Source organism: Carassius auratus, chromosome 18 (genome assembly GCF_003368295.1).
Source record: "Carassius auratus strain Wakin chromosome 18, ASM336829v1, whole genome shotgun sequence".
NCBI classification, from domain to species: Eukaryota; Metazoa; Chordata; class Actinopteri; order Cypriniformes; family Cyprinidae; genus Carassius; species Carassius auratus.
The window spans coordinates 9,444,151-9,463,710 of NC_039260.1; the positions used below are offsets into that span (position 1 = coordinate 9,444,151).

General features: G+C 36.1%; 1 protein-coding gene and 1 long non-coding RNA gene across 2 annotated transcripts; both read left to right on the forward strand.

Annotated features, from left to right (window-relative positions):
* The first annotated feature begins 649 nt into the window (after nucleotides 1-649).
* On the forward strand, nucleotides 650-6,736 carry LOC113118373 (uncharacterized). Its single transcript, XR_003294311.1, has 3 exons — nucleotides 650-996; nucleotides 1,918-2,045; nucleotides 5,498-6,736. It is a non-coding gene; the product is annotated as an uncharacterized LOC113118373 (long non-coding RNA).
* Nucleotides 6,737-7,004: 268 nt separating this feature from the next.
* Nucleotides 7,005-18,377, forward strand: uacaa (uveal autoantigen with coiled-coil domains and ankyrin repeats a). Its single transcript, XM_026287484.1, has 14 exons — nucleotides 7,005-7,132; nucleotides 7,638-7,702; nucleotides 8,525-8,582; nucleotides 10,350-10,420; nucleotides 10,575-10,681; nucleotides 11,768-11,949; nucleotides 12,549-12,586; nucleotides 13,089-13,169; nucleotides 13,289-13,316; nucleotides 13,444-13,484; nucleotides 14,401-15,594; nucleotides 15,733-15,861; nucleotides 17,589-17,654; nucleotides 17,763-18,377. Exons 1-14 carry the CDS (start codon nucleotides 7,030-7,032, stop codon nucleotides 17,832-17,834), a joined length of 2,235 nt encoding a protein of 744 aa, XP_026143269.1. The 5' UTR covers nucleotides 7,005-7,029; the 3' UTR covers nucleotides 17,835-18,377.
* The last annotated feature ends 1,183 nt before the right edge of the window (nucleotides 18,378-19,560 follow it).

Genomic DNA, 19,560 nt, shown 5'->3' on the forward strand with positions numbered 1-19,560 from the left:
TGTCTACTGGGTTTGGTGAGTTCCCAGACTTGAGCAGGAGCCGCTCAATCATAAAATTACATTTGACCTCAAAGAACATAACCCTGGCGTTTAATGTATCAGAAGCAGCATTGGTATTATTGTTCAGTCATTCTGTACTTCAACAAAGAAATGAATCTCCTTTTGTTAATATGTTTAGAGGGCATGATACCACAAAGTGGATGGGATTCGCAGGATGTGATTCATAACATACACGAGTGGCCCTTATGTAAAGAAGCTGCATAAAGTTTGGGTCATAATTAGAGGTGCAGGAATCAATGTGTGTTTATTTGTTTTCTTTTTGGGCTTCGGAGACAGTAAGTGAAAGAATTTGGAAGCCATACCAATAAGAGACACACACACACATTTTTTTTTTTACAGACAATAGGTGGCGCTATAATGGATAATTTATACTTTCACTACTACTTGACTAACTCTGGAACCTGAAAAGATACTGGCCTTTATTTTGTGAGCGCAATGTCTAAAACCTGGTACGTATAGACAACAGGTCTTACTTACATGTTTATTAAATCATATGATGAATTACAAAAGAAGCATATTTCCAACCAATCATTGATGACGCAACTGTGTTTACAAGTTTGCAAACAGGACTAGCTTGCTGACAGTATTACTCGAAGCTGTATCCAAAACAAACACTCACTGTCGAGCTGGTTTTGAAGGCATGTATCGACTCTGAGGAATCTGTAGCCCGCAAATCATGTGAATCAGCTTTTCTACGGCATGACCTTCATACAGAGACTCCCAGACTCGCCGATTGGCTCATAGTTACACAGTTTTCCTGACGATTGGTTCATGGGAGTGCGTCAGGTCTCAATAGAGCCTGAACCTTGTAACCAAGGGGGGGGAATAAAGTTAGCAGGAAAACTTTGACAAGAGACGCAAATTTGGAGATCTGGACAAGTGCACGGTTACACTGGAACTATGAAAAGTTTCAAACAACGACTTAAGAAAAATGAGGTAAACATTGGACACAAGTTTTACTGTTTCGAAAAGGACTTTGGACCAAGCCCATAATATGTCCTCAATCTCAGCGTGTGTAATAATGGGGCGTTGTATGGTCAGTCTGCGCGTGGTTGTACTGTAAATTGCATATTATCTTGCTGAACACCAGGAATGGATTGTTATGTTTATGTCTATAGTGATAAGGACTCTACTACTCTCCGGACTCGTTTATCGTATCTTCAGAAATTACGCAAAATCTCAGTAGTTGATTTTATCGCTGCATTTCACATATGCTTCTAGTAAAACACTTTGCGCATGAGTGAGTGAGATAATCAGAGATTGTTTACTGTGCTGTTGCAATGAAATACAACTGTAGAATCATTTCACAAATATTGTTTTTAATGTTATCATATTTCTTTAGGATGTGGTAGACCACGGCTCTTTGAAAAACTGTAATAATTTGGCCATATGGAATTGTAATGCGTTCATCAGACCTGGAACTACTTCATAGTGCGGTTATTGAAAATAATAGACAGATTAGAACGTCTGACAGCCAATCAAAATCAAGAATTCAGCATCACCTTGGTGTAAACCAGAGCCGTGAACTACAGGATAGTTCTAAAAGTGCTGAATGCTGATTGGCCAAAACAGCTTTCCAGCTTGCTCAGTATAGTAGCAATGCAAATTTTTTAATTATGCACAGCAATATTGTTATTTTAGGAGGAAATATATCATATTGTGGAATGTATGTGGATTTACATTTATTATTATTTTTATTAATATTATTTATTATTAAAACAAATAAAGTGTTTATTAGCAGAGCCAAACATGCAATGATTAAACTGATTAGGCTACACTTCCAGTGATGGCTCTGTTGAGCTGCTGTAGAATAGGCTGTGAAATATTGATTATTTTTTATATTTGCCATCGTCTCAGAGCACAGACTGGGGAAAGTATGATGAGCGTCTGATGAAGGCAGCAGAGAATGGAGATATAGAGAAACTCACAGCCACACTCAAGAAAGGAACCAGCCCCACCAAACTAGACCCTGAGGGCCATTCTGCGTAAGTGCCACTTTCAAATGACCATCTCTTACGTGATGCTAAAAATTACTATCCACTGTACTGAGAGCAGTATTTAGTACTCTTTACTGAGAATAATTCCCTACATAAGTATAATCTATATTTTCTACCTGTATGCAGCAAAACTGACTGACATAACATTTTTGCAAAGACAGCTAATTTTAAAGTCAGTAAGCATCCTCTATGGATCCGTGCACTACTGAGCTCATTCCTGCACTATGTTTTGAAGTGGAAGCGAACCCCTCTGTGAAGGGCTCTAGGATCAAGTGGTCTTGCGATCTTTGATTTGATGTGAATCTCAAAAGCATATCTCTTTCCTCCCTGCTGGGACTCCTGTGCTTACTTCTTTTAAATGCATTTCATCACTCGTCTCTTGCCACAAAAGATAGCTTTTTAATAAAAGTGCAAATGTCCAGCCATGGAATGAGGGAAGGGATTTCGATAGCCCTATTTTTTGTTCCCTCATCCTCCACAGCAGTGCACAATGCCTTGATTGTTGTTGAATTTATTTCCAGTAGCTGCTTCTGAATGAAAAGTAGGGAGTCTGTAGCACTCAAGTTTTGTCGTTTTTTTCTTCTTTTTCATTAGAATTGCCTGGAACATAAGTGTCACATGTACACTGACCCATGTCTTTTACTGCTAAACAAATTCTGAAGCAATTTCACCCTTAATGCTATTTAAATCCCACTTCTGCATTGGTTTAATCTTATATTTTACCCTTAAAGGTGCCATCTGTAATGTTTGGCAAAAAAAATCAAGTCATACTCCACATTCCATACCAGATGGGGCAGTATGCCTCAATAAAGTGAATTGGTCTACTCTAGAGTAACAAACGAGAAACGGCATAGTCTCTATGCTCCGCCCCTACTTTCACAACAACACTACAGCCATAGCCGAAGCCTAACTGTGCGTTCACACCGCCGGCGTCTAGAGCGTCAAAAATCGCTCTTGCGGCTCTGCTCACGACGATGCAGAAAGATTTGTGAGCGCTCAGACGCTCTGACGTAGATGGAATGCTTATTTTGTATTTAAAGCGGCCGCAAAGCAAACAAGCTTGTTGATCTCGTGCAGACTAACCACAAGGAGTTATAAGTTAACCTCATTAAATATTGTTGTGGATGAAATATTAGGATCCTTTACTTAAAATGAACAATCTCAGACACCTTGGTCCACGTATCACTTTTAATTTATTTTTAATGTCCCTGTACGCAAACAGGGACACATCATAGATTAATACAAACGCTAAACAGCAATAATCAACCTGTCCTTTATTCTGCTTGGGAACTAATGTGTCAACTCTCAAGCATTCACCGTGAGACACACGCAATTGACTCTTTTCACACGCTTTCACGCCACACATCAATTTTTTCACGCACAGAAAAACCACGAAGCAAAGAGGACACGGATACCAACAGACTAGACAGAGCAGGTTAGTTATGATATAATAATAGGGCTGTGCAAAAAATCGAATGCGATTTTCATGCACCTCTCATCAGTAAAGACGCTCCTGTAATTATAAGTATATCTCCAGCATGTGCATTCAGATCAGGGTTGCCTGGTTTTCACAACAAATCCTGCCCAGTTGCTTCTTAAAACTAGTCCAAAACTAGCCCAATCGCGTTTCCGGGAGGTTCCCCGATAAAAATTGCTTCCCGGGGTTAAAATATAAATTTTTGGGAAGGGTTTCCCTGGTAAAATTAGCATTTTAGGGGCTAAATATCACGTTATTGGTATTGGGATTGCTTCAAACCGCGGACATGAAAAACAACCGCAGACTTGGCAACACTGGTTCAGGTGGAGCGACAGTTACTGCACAGAGCCGTAGTCTACCCACAACTAACACAAAATCGCTTTCAAAATCGATACATTTCTATGTTATAACTTCCCGAAAACAAATACACAAACATATAAAACAAACTTCTAGCGAAATACTAACAGCATCTAACTTACCAATCCAAAAGAAATGTTGCAAGTTCGGAGTCGAATCTCATTTCTTTCAGGTCCATCAGTTGTATCCAGCGATTAAAAGCAGTGCCGATGTTAATTTGATTTGTGATTCCGAGCGCGATTGTTTCCCTGTAGCGGGTGACGCTCTCTTGCCTGAACTGAAATGAACTAGTGGGCTGTACTTTCCACACGATTGACATCAGGTTCAATTACACGCCCACAAGACGTGCGAGTTATTCGTGTATTGCAGGTTGGCTGGTGGTTATGCTGCCTGCATACCGCCTCCCATGGCCGAAACTGGTATTACGACACCTGTCGGGCCGGGGCTAGTAATGCTAATGCTAATTAAGGTTGATATCTCTGCAGCACTATAACTTGACATTTTTTTAATGACATCATCGCCCTTATTTCTTCTCATTCTTTTGATGCGTGTAGGTCATGTTATGGATATTTTTACCTCAATTTTTGCATATGGCACCTTTAAGGATAAGTTATCTAGAATGCCCTGTTTGCTTTGTGCAGACTTCTGTATTCCTTTATTGTATAATTGACAAAGCTTTCACAATCTGTAATGAGATCTTTCCTCCATGGGCCTGCCACACACTTTTTTTTTTAATAATGTAAAAATGTAAGCCTTTCCTGGCTAAAACCTGTTTAATTACGTAATTTTCACTCGTAAGTCATCCAATGTGAGTGCTTCGTGTGAATGATTTTGCTTTGCAGCTTGCTATTTTAATGTTTAAAATTATTACTTTATTCTCAGAATATTATACATTTAATCTCATATTGCAAAGATTTGTTGCCACAACTTTGTTCTGGCAGGTTTGAATTTATTCTCCAAATGTTGCAACTTTAAATCTCAAAATTTCTCTGACTTTTGACTTTATTCTATTGTTGAATTGCTACGAGTTTATTGTCATATTATTGATATTCTCAAAATAATATGACATTAATCTCATAGTCTTATTTTGTAACATTTTTATAGCATAGCAAGATTCTTTCCAGTTCCATCCTCTCTGCTTGCTTCATAGACAGAATATAATTAGATTTTTTTTAAAAAGGGGGAAAAAATGTTTCTTGCTAACTTCGAAAACAGTTCCCAATATTAATGTTTGTTGCTTCTATCATTTGGTTTAGATATTATCTACTTTTATTTTTTACTTTTCAAAATGAAAGAAAAAAGCAATTACAAGGTTTTAACAAGTGCTTAATTTTTCATACCTGACTAGACAGCATGATATCCCATTTACGGTACAATGGAGCCATGTAAGGCGTAAAAGAGGTTCATAACTGTTGAAAAAAGAAACATGGAAAGCAGAGAAGTTGTTCTGCAGATTAAACAAATCATCATACAGTAAATAGATAATCATAAATGTGTAGCACAGCGGTGCTCTAGTGATAATATGTTTATGGGAGAGAATTGAACATGGTGTGCAGTATTAAATGCAGCCTGTAATTTTCCTATTTTTCTTGTCTTATCTCTTCAGGTCAGCTGTTTTTAAAGGGGTTGTTATGCATTAGGTGTGTCAGGCCTATGACAGGATTTCAGTCATGTCCTGTTTTTGTTAAAGATTTTGTACCTGCTAACGTTTTTCTGTCAAAAAGAATATATGTATTTTCTTGCCTGGACCTTTCCAATAAAATGGAATAAGGAAAGTTTTAATTTTTCCTGTGCATTTGATTTTCATTCCTTTAAGATTTAATGTTATGCTCCACAGTGTTGTCTATACTCATTCCTACATCTGGCTGATCCTTCTTTTGTCCTCTATTTCACTTTTCAAATACCAGCAGTCTTAGTGATTTAATAAACACTGATGCCTCATGCCTATTTTGTATCTAAGCTCAAGGAGTGGCTGCGTCTATTTTCTGTTGAAACAGGCCTCGGCTGCTATGTTACTGCATGTTTCTTTTCATGTTTTTTGGCTCTTAATACATCCTCATATAATAAATCACTGGTAAACTCACCTATATGTTGTTGATTTTCATAGAAGTATGATAATATTAATTGTCTGAATATATGCACTGATATACATTATTCATGTTGCATTTAAAACCCCTAAACTAAGTTTACTTCAATATATTACAATTGAATACTAATCTAATCATGACAAACTAAATACCGTTGGAAAGATCCAAGACTTTTAAATAGATATTTTACCACTGTTTGTTGTTAAGTGTTGTAATGTAGGAGCAGTAATAGATTAATTTATGACAAGAGTGCACCTCAAAACATATACACCAGAACTGGAGCTCTGACCTTTGTCACAAAGAATCTATTTGTTTCCTTTTTTCCCATCACATGTTTTAGTATTCATCATTTATATAATTTGAAAGCTTAAAACCTCAAAATTCATCCTGTGAAATCGGATATTATGTTACCATAGAAATGGTTCTTTAATATATTTCAGCAGGCTCCTCCCCCTTAGTGCAGGGTGTCATATTACATAAGGTATTATGGTCTTTTGGAATCAAAAGTTTTTAGAATCTTATTAAGAATCTTAACAAAATACATATCATCGTAAAGTCGTAAGTCTCAAGATTCCATAATTGGGGGTTATTTTGTGATAGGAAATGTATAAGATCTATTAATAATGTATAAAATATAAGAAATGTATACATTTGTGACAGAGTAATGCATAAAAATGTGGTATAACGCCGAAACAGAATAGCATAGTAACCTAAATTTTTTATATATCAACTTCAAATTTGGAACACAACTTATTTAAACATATAGCATTAATTTTATGCCAAATTTGGATTAAAACCTGTTTTGTAAAATATTTATTTTACAAAAAAACTAAATAAAATTTACATTACACTTTCTTTCCAGTAAGTTTAACCTTCTATAACTTATTTTCTTCCTTTCGTTTTTTTCACTTCTGCAATAATCTGTTGATTGTCTTCTTTACAAAGAGACCAACCTTAGGTCTGTATTCAGTTAAGAGGTTAAATACATCAAATGAAACTGTTAATGTTATTGATGATAATTATACTTTTATCTTTTAATATTTTTAGTTGTATGTTATTTTTAAGGTTTAATGTTGCTGCTAGCAGAGGCCTCTTAAATAGTCTAAATGTTTTCCTGGAGAACGGTGTCAACGTGAAGGCTGTAGATGCTGCCGGTAAGACTTCCTTTCTCTGAATATTTATAAAAAAATGCATATTTTAAGTAGGTATACGTGTGATATTCTGTGGTAAAATGACCCCACTGAAAAATTGGGATTCTAAATCTAATATAAACTTGGAAATAAACAAGAAGGTTTAGACTGAAAAATATAAAGCGAAGAAAACATTATGGCTTAAAATGAATGAGATTCTGCACTATTTGTAGGTCACTAATCAAACTATTAAATACGCAAATTTCTGAAATTGATGCAAATTATACAAGTGACCAAATGTTGTTGTTTCCATTGAAGCCCAAGAAGCTCTGTGGATCATTTTCAAATTGTGAGAACATGATCATCAGGCTTTAGACAAACTTGTAGAGTTTATGCAGCTGCTGCTGCAATTACAGCAAAAGAGTGACCAACCAAATTTAGAAAAATATAGTATTTAATATGTGCATTTCAGACGTTTGGACCTAACTGTAAGTTTGTTTGTAAATGTCATTGTTGTTCTTGTTTGCAGGTAAAACAGCTTTGCATCTGGCTGCAGCAGGCGGTCATTCCATGTGTGTGCAAAAGCTACTGCAGGTACTGTCCACTGCTTTCCTCCAATAACAATCACAGGAAGAAAGACTTAATGAGAAACCACATTGGAATGTCTCAGTGTTGACATCTAACCAGCCCCTCTAGCGATTGCTCTGCCAAAGACTGCTCAATGCTTTCTTTTCTTCCCCTACCCTCTATGGTTTGTGTTTTATGTTTAAAGCCCTTGTTTATTCGTTTTTTCTTTCTCTGGACTTTCTTTTGCTTTTGATCTCCACATAAAGCTGAGCGCTTATGGCAGGGCTGGAGCAATTTATTTCTCATTTTTGTATCATAGCAACAATTCTTTTTTGCTCACAAACGCACCGTTAAGAATGTGAGGTGTGTTATCTGGTATGAAAATGTGAATTATTTTTCGTAATGCTTTGATGTGAAAACAGCAGTAATTAAATGCAAGTGAAAGCGAAGGAAATGAGTTTCAACGGGCAGTCAATTGCATTAAAGTAGCAAAAAAATTAAAATGATAATGATTATTAAAACCATGAACAATGTAAAGTATTAAAAGAAGTTGAAGGGGAAATAAAATGCACCCTAAGCATCAGTGTGAAAATTCCATACAAATGGAATCTGATGACTGAGCCAGATTGCACATTTATATTTGCATGCATGATGAGAGCATGTGCTTTAATATGGCATTTATGCATTTTACATTCTCCTCAGTATCCTAGGTTGTTGAGCAGAGAAATATGTAGCCGAACTTAAGCTGTGAAATAAGTCATTTAAGATTTGAAATCACATTTTATATCAATTCAGAATGTATAATATTGCTCAAGTGTGTGTGTTAATAATTAATTTCTTTTACAACAGTGTAAATGTCCTGTTGACTGCACAGACCTGCAGGGTCGAACAGCTTTGCATGATGCAGGTATGTGAATTTTTTGCTTTTTAAGATGTGTCAAAATTGTATTTTAGTGGAAAATATTAGATCTAGATATCAAAGCGTTCATAATAAAATAGAATAAAATAGAATTAAATATTTTATAATTTTTCATTTGTTTGATTTATTTTATCATTATTCCACTTAAAATGTTAGTAAAGTTTTCATAATTTATAAAACCACATTTGCATTTGTTTTGCAGACTACAGTGCATCGTTAAAGTTTCATATTATGTAAACAACTTTCTCAAAATGAAACATCCTGAAAGTATAAAACAATAACAAACCCTGCTCTTGAACTGTCCTCTCGCTCCTGAAGCCTGACAGATTCGTTTTTTTTTTCTCGTTTGCTGTTGTCTTAAACATTTAGATACACTGTTAACTGTAAATGCTACTGCTTATGTTAGCTTTTAATATACACAAGTCCATGTTTAACGCGTCTCATAGCTATGTGAAAAATATTTGTCTCTCTATACATATAAAGTGTATAATTGGAATTTGGAACAGTTTATTGGATATAAACAGTTTATAACAGTATATAAAACATGACAAATATGGATTCAGTATTGTATATAAAAACAATGAAGACATAATCTGAAAAACCAAGCCATGTGCATTATAGGGAATAATATACTGAATATTTTACAGTTGGTTTGTTACTTTTAGATCAAAAGGTATTGTTGTTTAATTTATATTGTTGCATACATTAAAAGTTGTAAAATTATTATAAAACACACAAAATTGTCATTCTAAAAACTGAGCCTTGTGCAATAACAGGGATGTTTTTCTGAACATTTTAGTATTGGTTTTATATTATAATGTCACGTTATTAAATTAAGTAATTTTAATGGTTAATTCTTTTTTTTTCTCTAGAAATTAAGCTTTGTGCAATGTAAAGGTCATATACTTATGTCTGAGTTAGTTTGGCCTCAAAACATAACGGCCACAAAGAGTTTAATTGGTAAAAAAAAAAAAAAGTTGTCTAATGAATGTTAAAGGTCAGAATAACTTTGTTGTTTGTGACATGAAACCTGGAAGTAACTCGTAGTCCCTACCAGCCGTTTTTGTAGGCATTAAACTGCCACAATTTTTAAAGACAATATCTCTGTTTGCATTGAACTTTCAGCATTGTAACTTTGCAGATATTGTTTATGCTCAAACAGCAACATTACAAACTAACGCAATCAACCATCCCTTTAATTAAGATCAAATCCACTATTTAGAAAAGACTTGCATCTGTTCCAAAGCCTTAAAGATTATTGTTTCTTGGCAGAAGATTTGCTGTTTGGTTTGAGAAGATGGCAAAACTATGTATAGTTAATAACATGCTCCACTAACAACTGCACAACAGCAACACATTTTAATACCACACTGTAATATTAGATGGCAGATCTTTGGTATGCTAGAATCTAAAATAATTAAATCGATTTGAAATTCTATAGAACATGTATGTACATGTTTTAGGATTCTAAAGCAATAAACTTTTTATGAGCATGGCCCCCTATACCTCTTATAGAAGTGTTTAATTGAATTCACTGACAAAAACACAAATGAGGCTCTTGACAATGAGTTCTTTCAGTTTCCTTCTTTGCATTTTGGGAGTGTGTGTCAGATTTATTGTTGTTATTCTTTTGCGCAGATCTTTCATTATAAATTCTTCAGTTACTGCATGGTGATGCATCTAGGACCGATATAGTGTCTAACTGTCAGGTTTGATTGGAAAATTATAATGTCTTGTGTCTAATTGTTTTTTTAGCATATGTAGGCTGCAAAACCGCCATCAAAATGCTCTGTGACAGCGGTGCATCTATTGATGCTGTCGATGCTGTAAGTAAAATAGGTTTTGAAACAGAAATTCATTTTGCACAGCGTGTATGTATAATAAGCTATGTGAGAAAGGGAGATAGAAGAATTGATTTTGAAATTGAAACCAAAAAGATGTTGCAATGTATGTTGCATTGACTTTTGGTACCTTTTTCAGGATGGTAGATCTCCCTTATTGCTTGCTGCTAAGATGAGCCAACCAGGAGCATGCCAGATGCTTGTGCAATTTGGAGCACGCTCTGTTCTTCGAGACAAGCAAAACAAGTAATTATTTAAAAATTATTAGGTTTTATCGTCTTTATTAATGATGCATAAAAAAACAACTAATCTGTATAACCAAAATACCAGAAGAGGTAGATCACATTTTACATGCAAATGCATGTTTATATTCAGTTCCAGTCTGTACACTGATGTAAATCAACTTGCAACCTAATATTAAAAGGGCGTCTTAGGTCATCCAAACTGCACTCTGCCAGTGTCCTTAAGAATACCATCTTCATTCCATTGAAGTGGCATAGGGTTTCAATGCAGAAAGCAGCAGTGAAGCTTCATCAGAATACCTTTATTTGCTATTCATCAGCATTCAATAAACTAGCAAGTGCAGCAACGATTTTTTGCAATATTTGACATTTTATATTTTGATTTTATATTTTATAAGGATGCAAGAATTAACTTTACCCTTGTTTTGTTTTGTTTAACCTTTACTTAAATGGTGTTACTGGTCAAAAATGCTTGTAAACCTCTCATTACACTATTATCACCAAATCATGGATTCAGTCTTTTTGGCAACTTATTTTCTTTTCTTGTTTTGTTAGGGCCAAGCGTTTTGAATAATAATACATAAACAAAAAAATTGTGGGTAAAACTGAAGTCCATAATCTCAATGAAGCGTATACATTCAATAATTTCCAAAAAAATCAATTACTAAACCTGGGCTAATTGAATGACAAGCAGTTGATTTTAAAAACATTTAATCTGATATTTGGTAATGGTATAGCATAATGCGAAATGACAAAACGTTACAAAAAATAGCTTGTACATTTCTCATTATGCGATCCAAGGCACTAACGGTAACAGTAGAAACAGCATTCGATTGATGTAATAAACAATGTAATAATATAGTTCAGAACAGGGGTTGCCATACTTGTTAGCCCCTTGGTTTAGAACATGAATTGCTCTTGATGTGTCATTTAGATAAAGCTCATGCAATTAAAGACATTGCAGAAAGTATCGGTTTGATTTGACATTATTATTGCCACACCAACTGATCAATTTTGTTTCTATGTTCCATTTTTCTTGACTTTTCCTTTATTTGACAGTATGTTCTGTATTTGTATGTGTTCTGACTAGGACTGCGCTTATCTTAGCTTGTGAGAGCTCTTGTAAAGAAGCAGTGGATATTCTCCTGAAAACTAAGGCTGATGTTTCTGCAGTAGATATTTATGGCCATGATGCTTACCACTACGCCAGACTAAGTCAGAAACAAGACTTGATCACACTTGTACAACATGCCTTGGAAAAAATCACTAAAGGTAACATGTTCCTTGTCAAACTTATTTCCCGTTTTCTAGCAATATACATTTGTAAAGTGGAGTGAAATGTTATTTCACTATGTCATTGTCTGAAGAAGATCATATAATCTTGTGACCAGCAAGGCTGTTTTTTTTTTCAGAAAGGCAGTGCAAATTGGTGGTCTTGTTACCCTTACATGTAGCAATTACTGAACTTGCTGTTGCAGGCAGCAGGCCAGTTGAGTTTTAAATTTAGACCTGCTGTATCAACCATTTGAGGGTAATGTCATGTCATTTAAGAGAAGTGCCTGATAGATTCAGATCCAGCTGTGCTCACAGAAACTTCTCATATCCTAACACTAAAAGGAAATCATTTTCAAGAGGTGACTGGTCTGTATTTCTTTTCCGAGAACTGTTTTATTTATAGGACGAGGCCTTTCTAAGAGAAAGCCTTATTCCAAGCAAATCAGCTGCTTATTGTTAGATGGTCACTAGGGTCCCTGAAAGATGCTTATTCAATATCTCCAGATAATTAAATGCAACAAATGCTTATCTGAAATGTTGTGCATTACAAACAGTAACATCATGTTCAAAAACATTTCTCCCAAATTTGTTTTCAGCTAAAGAAACTGCCTCTGTTTCACAGAAGATCCAACAGGTAACACTGACATTTAGCTTACTGTTTAACGCATTTGCATGCATATTCACATTCAAGTTCAAGTATTTATAATCCAAGACAGTAGAGACAGTTAACAGCATCCGAAAAGGTCATTGGTTTGCCGCACTCAAACTGACTTCATCTGTTTATTGATCTTACTGCCATCTAGAGTCTTAAACACTTATCGCAGTGGACTTTAATTAGAGCCATCCTAATACTGTACCTAGAGACTTGATAACGATTGGTGCTACTGTCTCCATCTCTGCAACGATGGAAATCAATTTGATGAAATGTAATGTTCTTCTCCAGCTGCCGATGGAGACGAAAACTGATTCTCATGCTCATGTGAATAATTCAGACATTTGTAAAATGATAGTTTCTTACTACTAACATATAATAGTATTTGATGTACACGTACTGTTGGGAAAAATAATTTATGATGTTGAATTTAAAATGTATGGATGGTTTTTGATTATCATAGTGTTTTTCTTTCCAAATGCAGGCAAAACCCCCATCCACAGGGATTGGTCGGACCAAATCAGGATCGGTAAAGACTGAGAAACCTTTGTCAGAGCCACTAACAGTGAGTTTCTTTATTTAAATGAAGGCTATGAGGCAGTCGTTTTCCTCATTACTGTAGCTGATTGTGGTCCTGTGATCAGTTGTGGATGTCATCAGTAAAGGGCTGTGTCTGAATTACAGAGGGAACATGGCAGTCACTTTGCTGAAGGTAACTTGGAAAACATGCTTTTATTTTATTTTTATCATGGCAGAACATCAGGATTGCGATCAGTCATATCACAAAAGCTTTCAGGCCTGGGCTCTTATGTTTTAAACATGTTTTCTGTTCCCTGAAGGAAAAGGTGCCAAACCAAGTCAGAATCTGGATTGTACACAGGTACCCTGTCTAACCTGACTTGATCTATGTCTGCTATGTTCAGCCAAAAATTTACATTTGATGAACATGTACTCTCCCTTAGGCCATCCAAGATGTAGATGAGTTTGTTTCTCCATCTGAAAAGATTTGAAGTAAATAAGCAGAATATCACTTGCTCTCCAGTAGGTGCTCTGCAGTGAATGGGTGCAGTTTAAGTTTTCTTATTACAAACATGCAGCTTTTCGCTTCATGTTTACTGATGAACTGGAGATGTGTGGATAATTCTGATGGCACCCATTCACTGCAAGAGGATTTATTGGTGATCAAGTAATGTAATGGTAAATTTGCATTTACCTTTGATTCACTATTCCTTGAATGTCAGTGACATTAATATGTGGATTTAATATGTCCTTGATATCTTGCACAGTTTGTCTTTTTATTAGGCAATTAAAATATATTTAACATTAAAACAATGGTTCACACAAAAATAAAAACTGTCATCATTTACTCACCCTCATGTCATTTCAAACCTGCTTGAGTTGCTTTCTTATGTTGAACATAAAAGAAGATATTTTGAAGAAACAAACTTATAAAAGTTTGGAACGACAATAGGGTGAACTAAAAAATCAATTAGTATATTTTGTGTGTGAACCAGTAAAAAAATAAATGTACTTGTAATACAAAAATTCTTTTTTAGAAGATGTAATGTTTTTATTCTATATTTTTATATATTAACAGTAGTAGTAATAATTTAATATAATATAGACTTTTACGCAGTTCACCAACTAATATAGTTAAGTAGTTTTTAAAATGAAAGATTAAAAGGTCATATCCTCACTTGACGTGAGCCATCAAAATAAAAAACATTACTGCAGTTCAATTAAAACACACAAACAATGTATTTCCTACTTTATCATTACCTATGTGAATTATTCAGGTCAGGCCCACACAGTCAGCTCCTGTGCCAGTGAGATCTGCTCCAATGGAGTTATTGCCTGGTGAAGTGGAGGCCCTTAAAAGAGAACTAAGAGATTCAAGAAGAAGGCAAGAAGCAGCAGAGGCGGAGGTGCACAGGCTGGACACGGCACTGGCTCTGCGTGCTCAGGAGTATGAAGGACTGAGGAGAAGCAGCGAGCAAGCTCTGCATGCAGCCCATAACCGGTCGTGGGAGCTGGAGGAGGCCCTGGGCGAGGTGCAGCGGAGGATGGCCGGCTCGGAAACCCGAGTGAGACAGATGCAAGCTCATCTAGTGGCTGTCAGGGAGCACTTGGTGGAAGAACTGAGAGTCCAGCTCCAAGAGGTCAAAGGTCAGCGGGAGGCAGCCGTAGCCGAACTAGGGAGGATGCAGAAGGAGCTCATCCAGAGCAGGAGGGAGGTGGAGCAGCAGAAGGAAAACCAGAGCTCCTTAATGCAGGAACTGAGCCGGATTTCCCATGAGCTTCTCAGCAGAGAAGAGCAAATAAACACACTAAGGACCAGGTTAGCGGAAGTGGAGACACAGCAAGCTGAGATGTTGTGTAAAGAAGCTCAAACCCCGTCAGAATGGTGCCCCACACATGAGAAGAGCACCATGACTGACCTCACCACAGAAACCCCTGAACCAACGATAGATCTGGAGAGCTACATAAGCAAGAATGAGCACACAGTTATAACTAGCTCACTGAAAGATGCAGTGCAGCAGGCTGAAACCAAAGCTGACGAGTCTCTACAGAAGTACCAGAGGGCCCAGGAGGAGAACCAGAGCCTGCTGGGAGAACTTCATAAACAAAAGACTGAGCTGGACACCATCCAGGAGGCTCTGCAGGCCAGGTTTGTTCCTGTTGCCTTAGTGGAGGAAAAAGAGAAAGAGGTGGAGCGACTCAAACTGGCCCTTGAAGAGATGGAGAAGCAACAAAACCAGGCCAATGTGAACATCTCAAACATTAAGGATGAGGGTGTTCAGACAGAAGAACCCAGGCAGCCATGCACAAGTGAAGTACAGCATAACCAAGTATCTTCTTCTACAGTGAGTGACAGACCGGGAAGTGAAGTCACTAGAAGTGAAGTGAAAAATGCGCAGCTATCTGAAATAGAAACCAAAAGTAGCACAACTGAAGTCCAGGGGAGCACATTGCAAGATCAAGTTGAAAAGGTGATTATTGCTTGTATATTAGTTATATACATTTTTCCTGTAGATCCAACTATCCAGAACACTCTGATCACCTTAGGGTTTTGCACAGGCACATTTTTTGTCTTCAGTAAATTGAATTACATATGTTCTCTGTCTCAGTCATCAGTGGAGCATGAGGGACAGAGGTTGTCTCAGGTCAACCTATCAGAACCCATCAGCTCCTGTGGACCATCACAGCCTGACAGCTCCCTCCAGGCTCAGGTCCAAAGCCTGCAACAGCAGCTAGAGGTTAGTTACTGATTGCTCTATCCTCTAGGGCAGTAATTCTCAAAGTGTGGTCCATCGCCCCCTAGTGGTCCGCGAAACGATGACCTAAACTAGGCAAGTGTTTGGAGCCAGAGATTGATGTGTGATAAGCAGCACCACCCGTCTCATTAATATTCACGTTAAGTTTTAGATGGAAATCTCAAAATCTAGAATCCACAGATCTATTAGTTTTGTAATGTACTAGTTTTTGTTTCATGTGTAAAATCCCTGTAATTTCAGTGATATTGGACATTAAGGGGAACATTCTTTTCAGCATTTTATTGTTACCATAGTTACAACCATAGACTTCCTATACCCACCACCTCAGTTTTAAACTAATGGCTCTTTGGAATTTCATTAAGTGGGACCTAGGCTGTTACAGTATGTTTAATTGCAGTTTTTTTTCCACATGTGCAGTTTGTTGTTCATATTAAGCTGCAACTCATTTCACATTTACTTTTTCAAATTAAATAAAAATGTATATAATAATTTCTGATCATATTATTGCATTTGTGTTTGAATAATTAGTTTTTTACTTGAAACAGTTGCATATTAAACTTAAATTTAGCTTATCCTTCCTATTTTTTTGGTTTTTGGGGGCGTGTTAGAGTGGGATTCTGTTAGGTGGTCCTCAGAAAAAAATTGGAAGATAAAGTGGTCCTTGTGCTGAAAAAGTTTGAGAAACACTGCTCTAGGGCTATTTCTTTGAGGTTTGGTTTATGTTGGTACTTTAAGTGCAGATTGGCTCAAAATGAATAATTGATAAGATTATTTAGTATATTCATTTTTATAAAACTTAAAACGATATTCCACCCAAAAATGAAAGGTCTGTCATCATTTACTCATCCACATGCCATTTCAACAGAAAAGAGGATATTTTGAAGAATGTCTGTAACCAGTTTTGGTTCTCATCGTCTTCCACTGTATTTTTCTTTGTCCATCCAATTGGAAATGAAACATGCTTGTTTTGGTTACCAGCATTCTTCAATATATACAATACAAAATCATATAACAGTAATGCAACAGTAATACAAAAGTAATATATTAAGAAACCCAGTAAAATAAAAACACATGATACAGTCCAACAGTTACTGGAGTACAAATGTATTTGTAATACTAAGAACAGATTTTGATCAAATTATTATTAGATTATGTTTGGTTTTGATTCTTGGAATATTCTGTTTCTTGTGCTGTGTTTGTGGAGAAGAGAAAGCACAGCATATCCATATTAACCAGATTTAAATTCAGTTTGCTTGTAGAGTTTTGGTGCTGTTGCACAGACAGACATCTTTTGTTCAGCTCCATGTGGATGCAAGTATGCTGGCAATATGTTACAGTAGCATGTTTCTTAGCAACAAGGGCACCAGTGGACATGAAACATCCATGAGATGGGTGGCTGGAGAGGTCTTCACCTTGGCAGACTTAGCAGAAGCAATTTTTACAATCCCACAGAGTAACATGAAATTGTCCTGTGGAATTAGAAGAAATCTGCTGTGACTGTGATCAAAAATAGCATTACATGTTAATCACTCTCCAGAAAAATCTTAACTTCTCTTAAAATAACTCTCATTTTTCCCCAATGCTTTTATTGTAATCCAACAAAACAGAGCATTTTATGACCTGTATTCTCTATTTCTATATGAGATGTAGTTTTATGCATGGACCTGATGGGAGATCTAATGTATTCTTTTCTTTTTTTTTATTGCCAGGACTGTGAAAAACATTACAGGCATGTGCTTTCAATTTACAGAACACGATTGCTCAGTGCAGCACAGGTAGCATTTTATTTTTGCATGATGTATATGGTCTTATCTAATGTGCTTTCAAAAGTAGACCCATGGAGATGGTAGCATTTATGTTTCAGAAGCTGTTTTTTTTTTCAGGGTTACATGGATGAAGAGGCCAAAGTGGCTCTGCTTCAGATTGCCAAGATGAGAGAGGAGCGTGTGTGTTGAGCATTTATTGTGCTGCTGTTGCTGAATGTGTGTGTGTGTGTGTGTGTGTGTGTGTGTATACGCTACTGCTAAAAGGAGTGTGGTCTTGTAATCTTTTTTTTCTAATTGTCTTTGAAAGAAGTAATTCTCACCAAGGCTGGCTTTATTTGATAAAAAATACAGTAGAAACAGCAATATAGTGAAATTATATGTCAATTTAAAATAATTTTTATTTTCTGTAATGCAAGTGCTGAATTTTGAGTAGCTAATACTCCAGTATTCAGTGTCATGTAATCCTTCAGAAATCATTCTAAAAGGCTAATTTGGTTCTCAAGAAACTTTTCTTATCAATGTTAAGAACATGTGCTGCTTAATATTTTTGTGTAAACTACTTTTTTTTCAGTTCAAAGTTAAAAACTTATTAGTAATTAGTTCTTTAACAGAAAACAAATCTAATTTGGTGTAATTTATGTTTTATGTTCCCCTTTTATTATGAAATGTCTTCTGCAAGTTAACAATGGTCCTTTGTAACTAATTTAATCAACAAATAAACTATAAATCTTATTTTGGTGAAATTGTGTCTGTTGTTTGACGAGGTATAATGAAGATAAAAACTGCTGCATTTACGATACCAGAAACTATTTATAAGACGATAACCACCAACAAATGAGGTTTGTGTGCAAGTTCATATATTTTCCTGGTGATGGCGCGCTCGTTCGTTGCTGTTTTTATGTAAACAAACAGGCGTCAGAATAAAATGCAAGATTGTCATTACTTCAAGTCAAATAGCAAATTTCGGTTTGTTTTTCAAAAAGCTATCGAATCTATTTAGGAGACTTACAGCACTCAAATCATATGGGATTACTTTTATGGCACTTTATGTGGTGCTTGACAAATGTAATCACCATTCTCTCAGCCATTCTTATCTTTCCCGGGCAAACGAGGGGTGAGTGACAGAATTTTTTTTTATTCTGAGCCAGCTTCTGCTGTCAAAATTGCTCTTGCAAAACATTGTCAACGTTTTGGATATAACTTTATTTTGGGACATTGTACGTGCCACTTATTTTAAATGAAAAACAAAATAAATAGAAAATACAACAATGCATTCTTACTGTTGCCCTCTTGATATATAAATGAACAACTTCACCTCAGAGGTATAGTTCACCCGACAATGAACATCATTTATTCGAGTCTTTCTTTAATCTTTTATCAGAATTACTCGATTAATAAAAACACTCATGCCGATTTGCCTTGAGACCCTTCTGATCCAGTTCCAGTGAGTCACAGTCAGCTCTAATTACATTCCGTTTCATCAAACCGTGTACAAAGCCGTGTTTTTTAAAGTGAAGGGATCAGACTGCCCTCTTGTGTTCTGCACTAACTTACACTGTTGGTTTTGATGGAACATGTTAGGGGATTTGTGTTCTCTAGGGTAAATAGTTTGCTGTGAAAATGAGTGTTGGATGGTAAGTAGTCAGCTCTGATGTCCTAAATACTTTACTGGTGTTTGTATTAATTAGGCAAAATAATCGACATCTGTAAAGTGGAAGACGCTGTTTATGTACTTAATGAAATCTGTCCCTTGGTCTTGGCAAGAAAAAGTTATGCATTTTTTTTCCATTAAGAGGCCTGACAATAAACCCCAATACACAGACTGCACAAACACTCAGCATATGGTTTTGATTTCAGCACTCAACCAAAAAAAAAAAAAAGAGATTTGTTGTTAAACACTGACCTCAACACAACC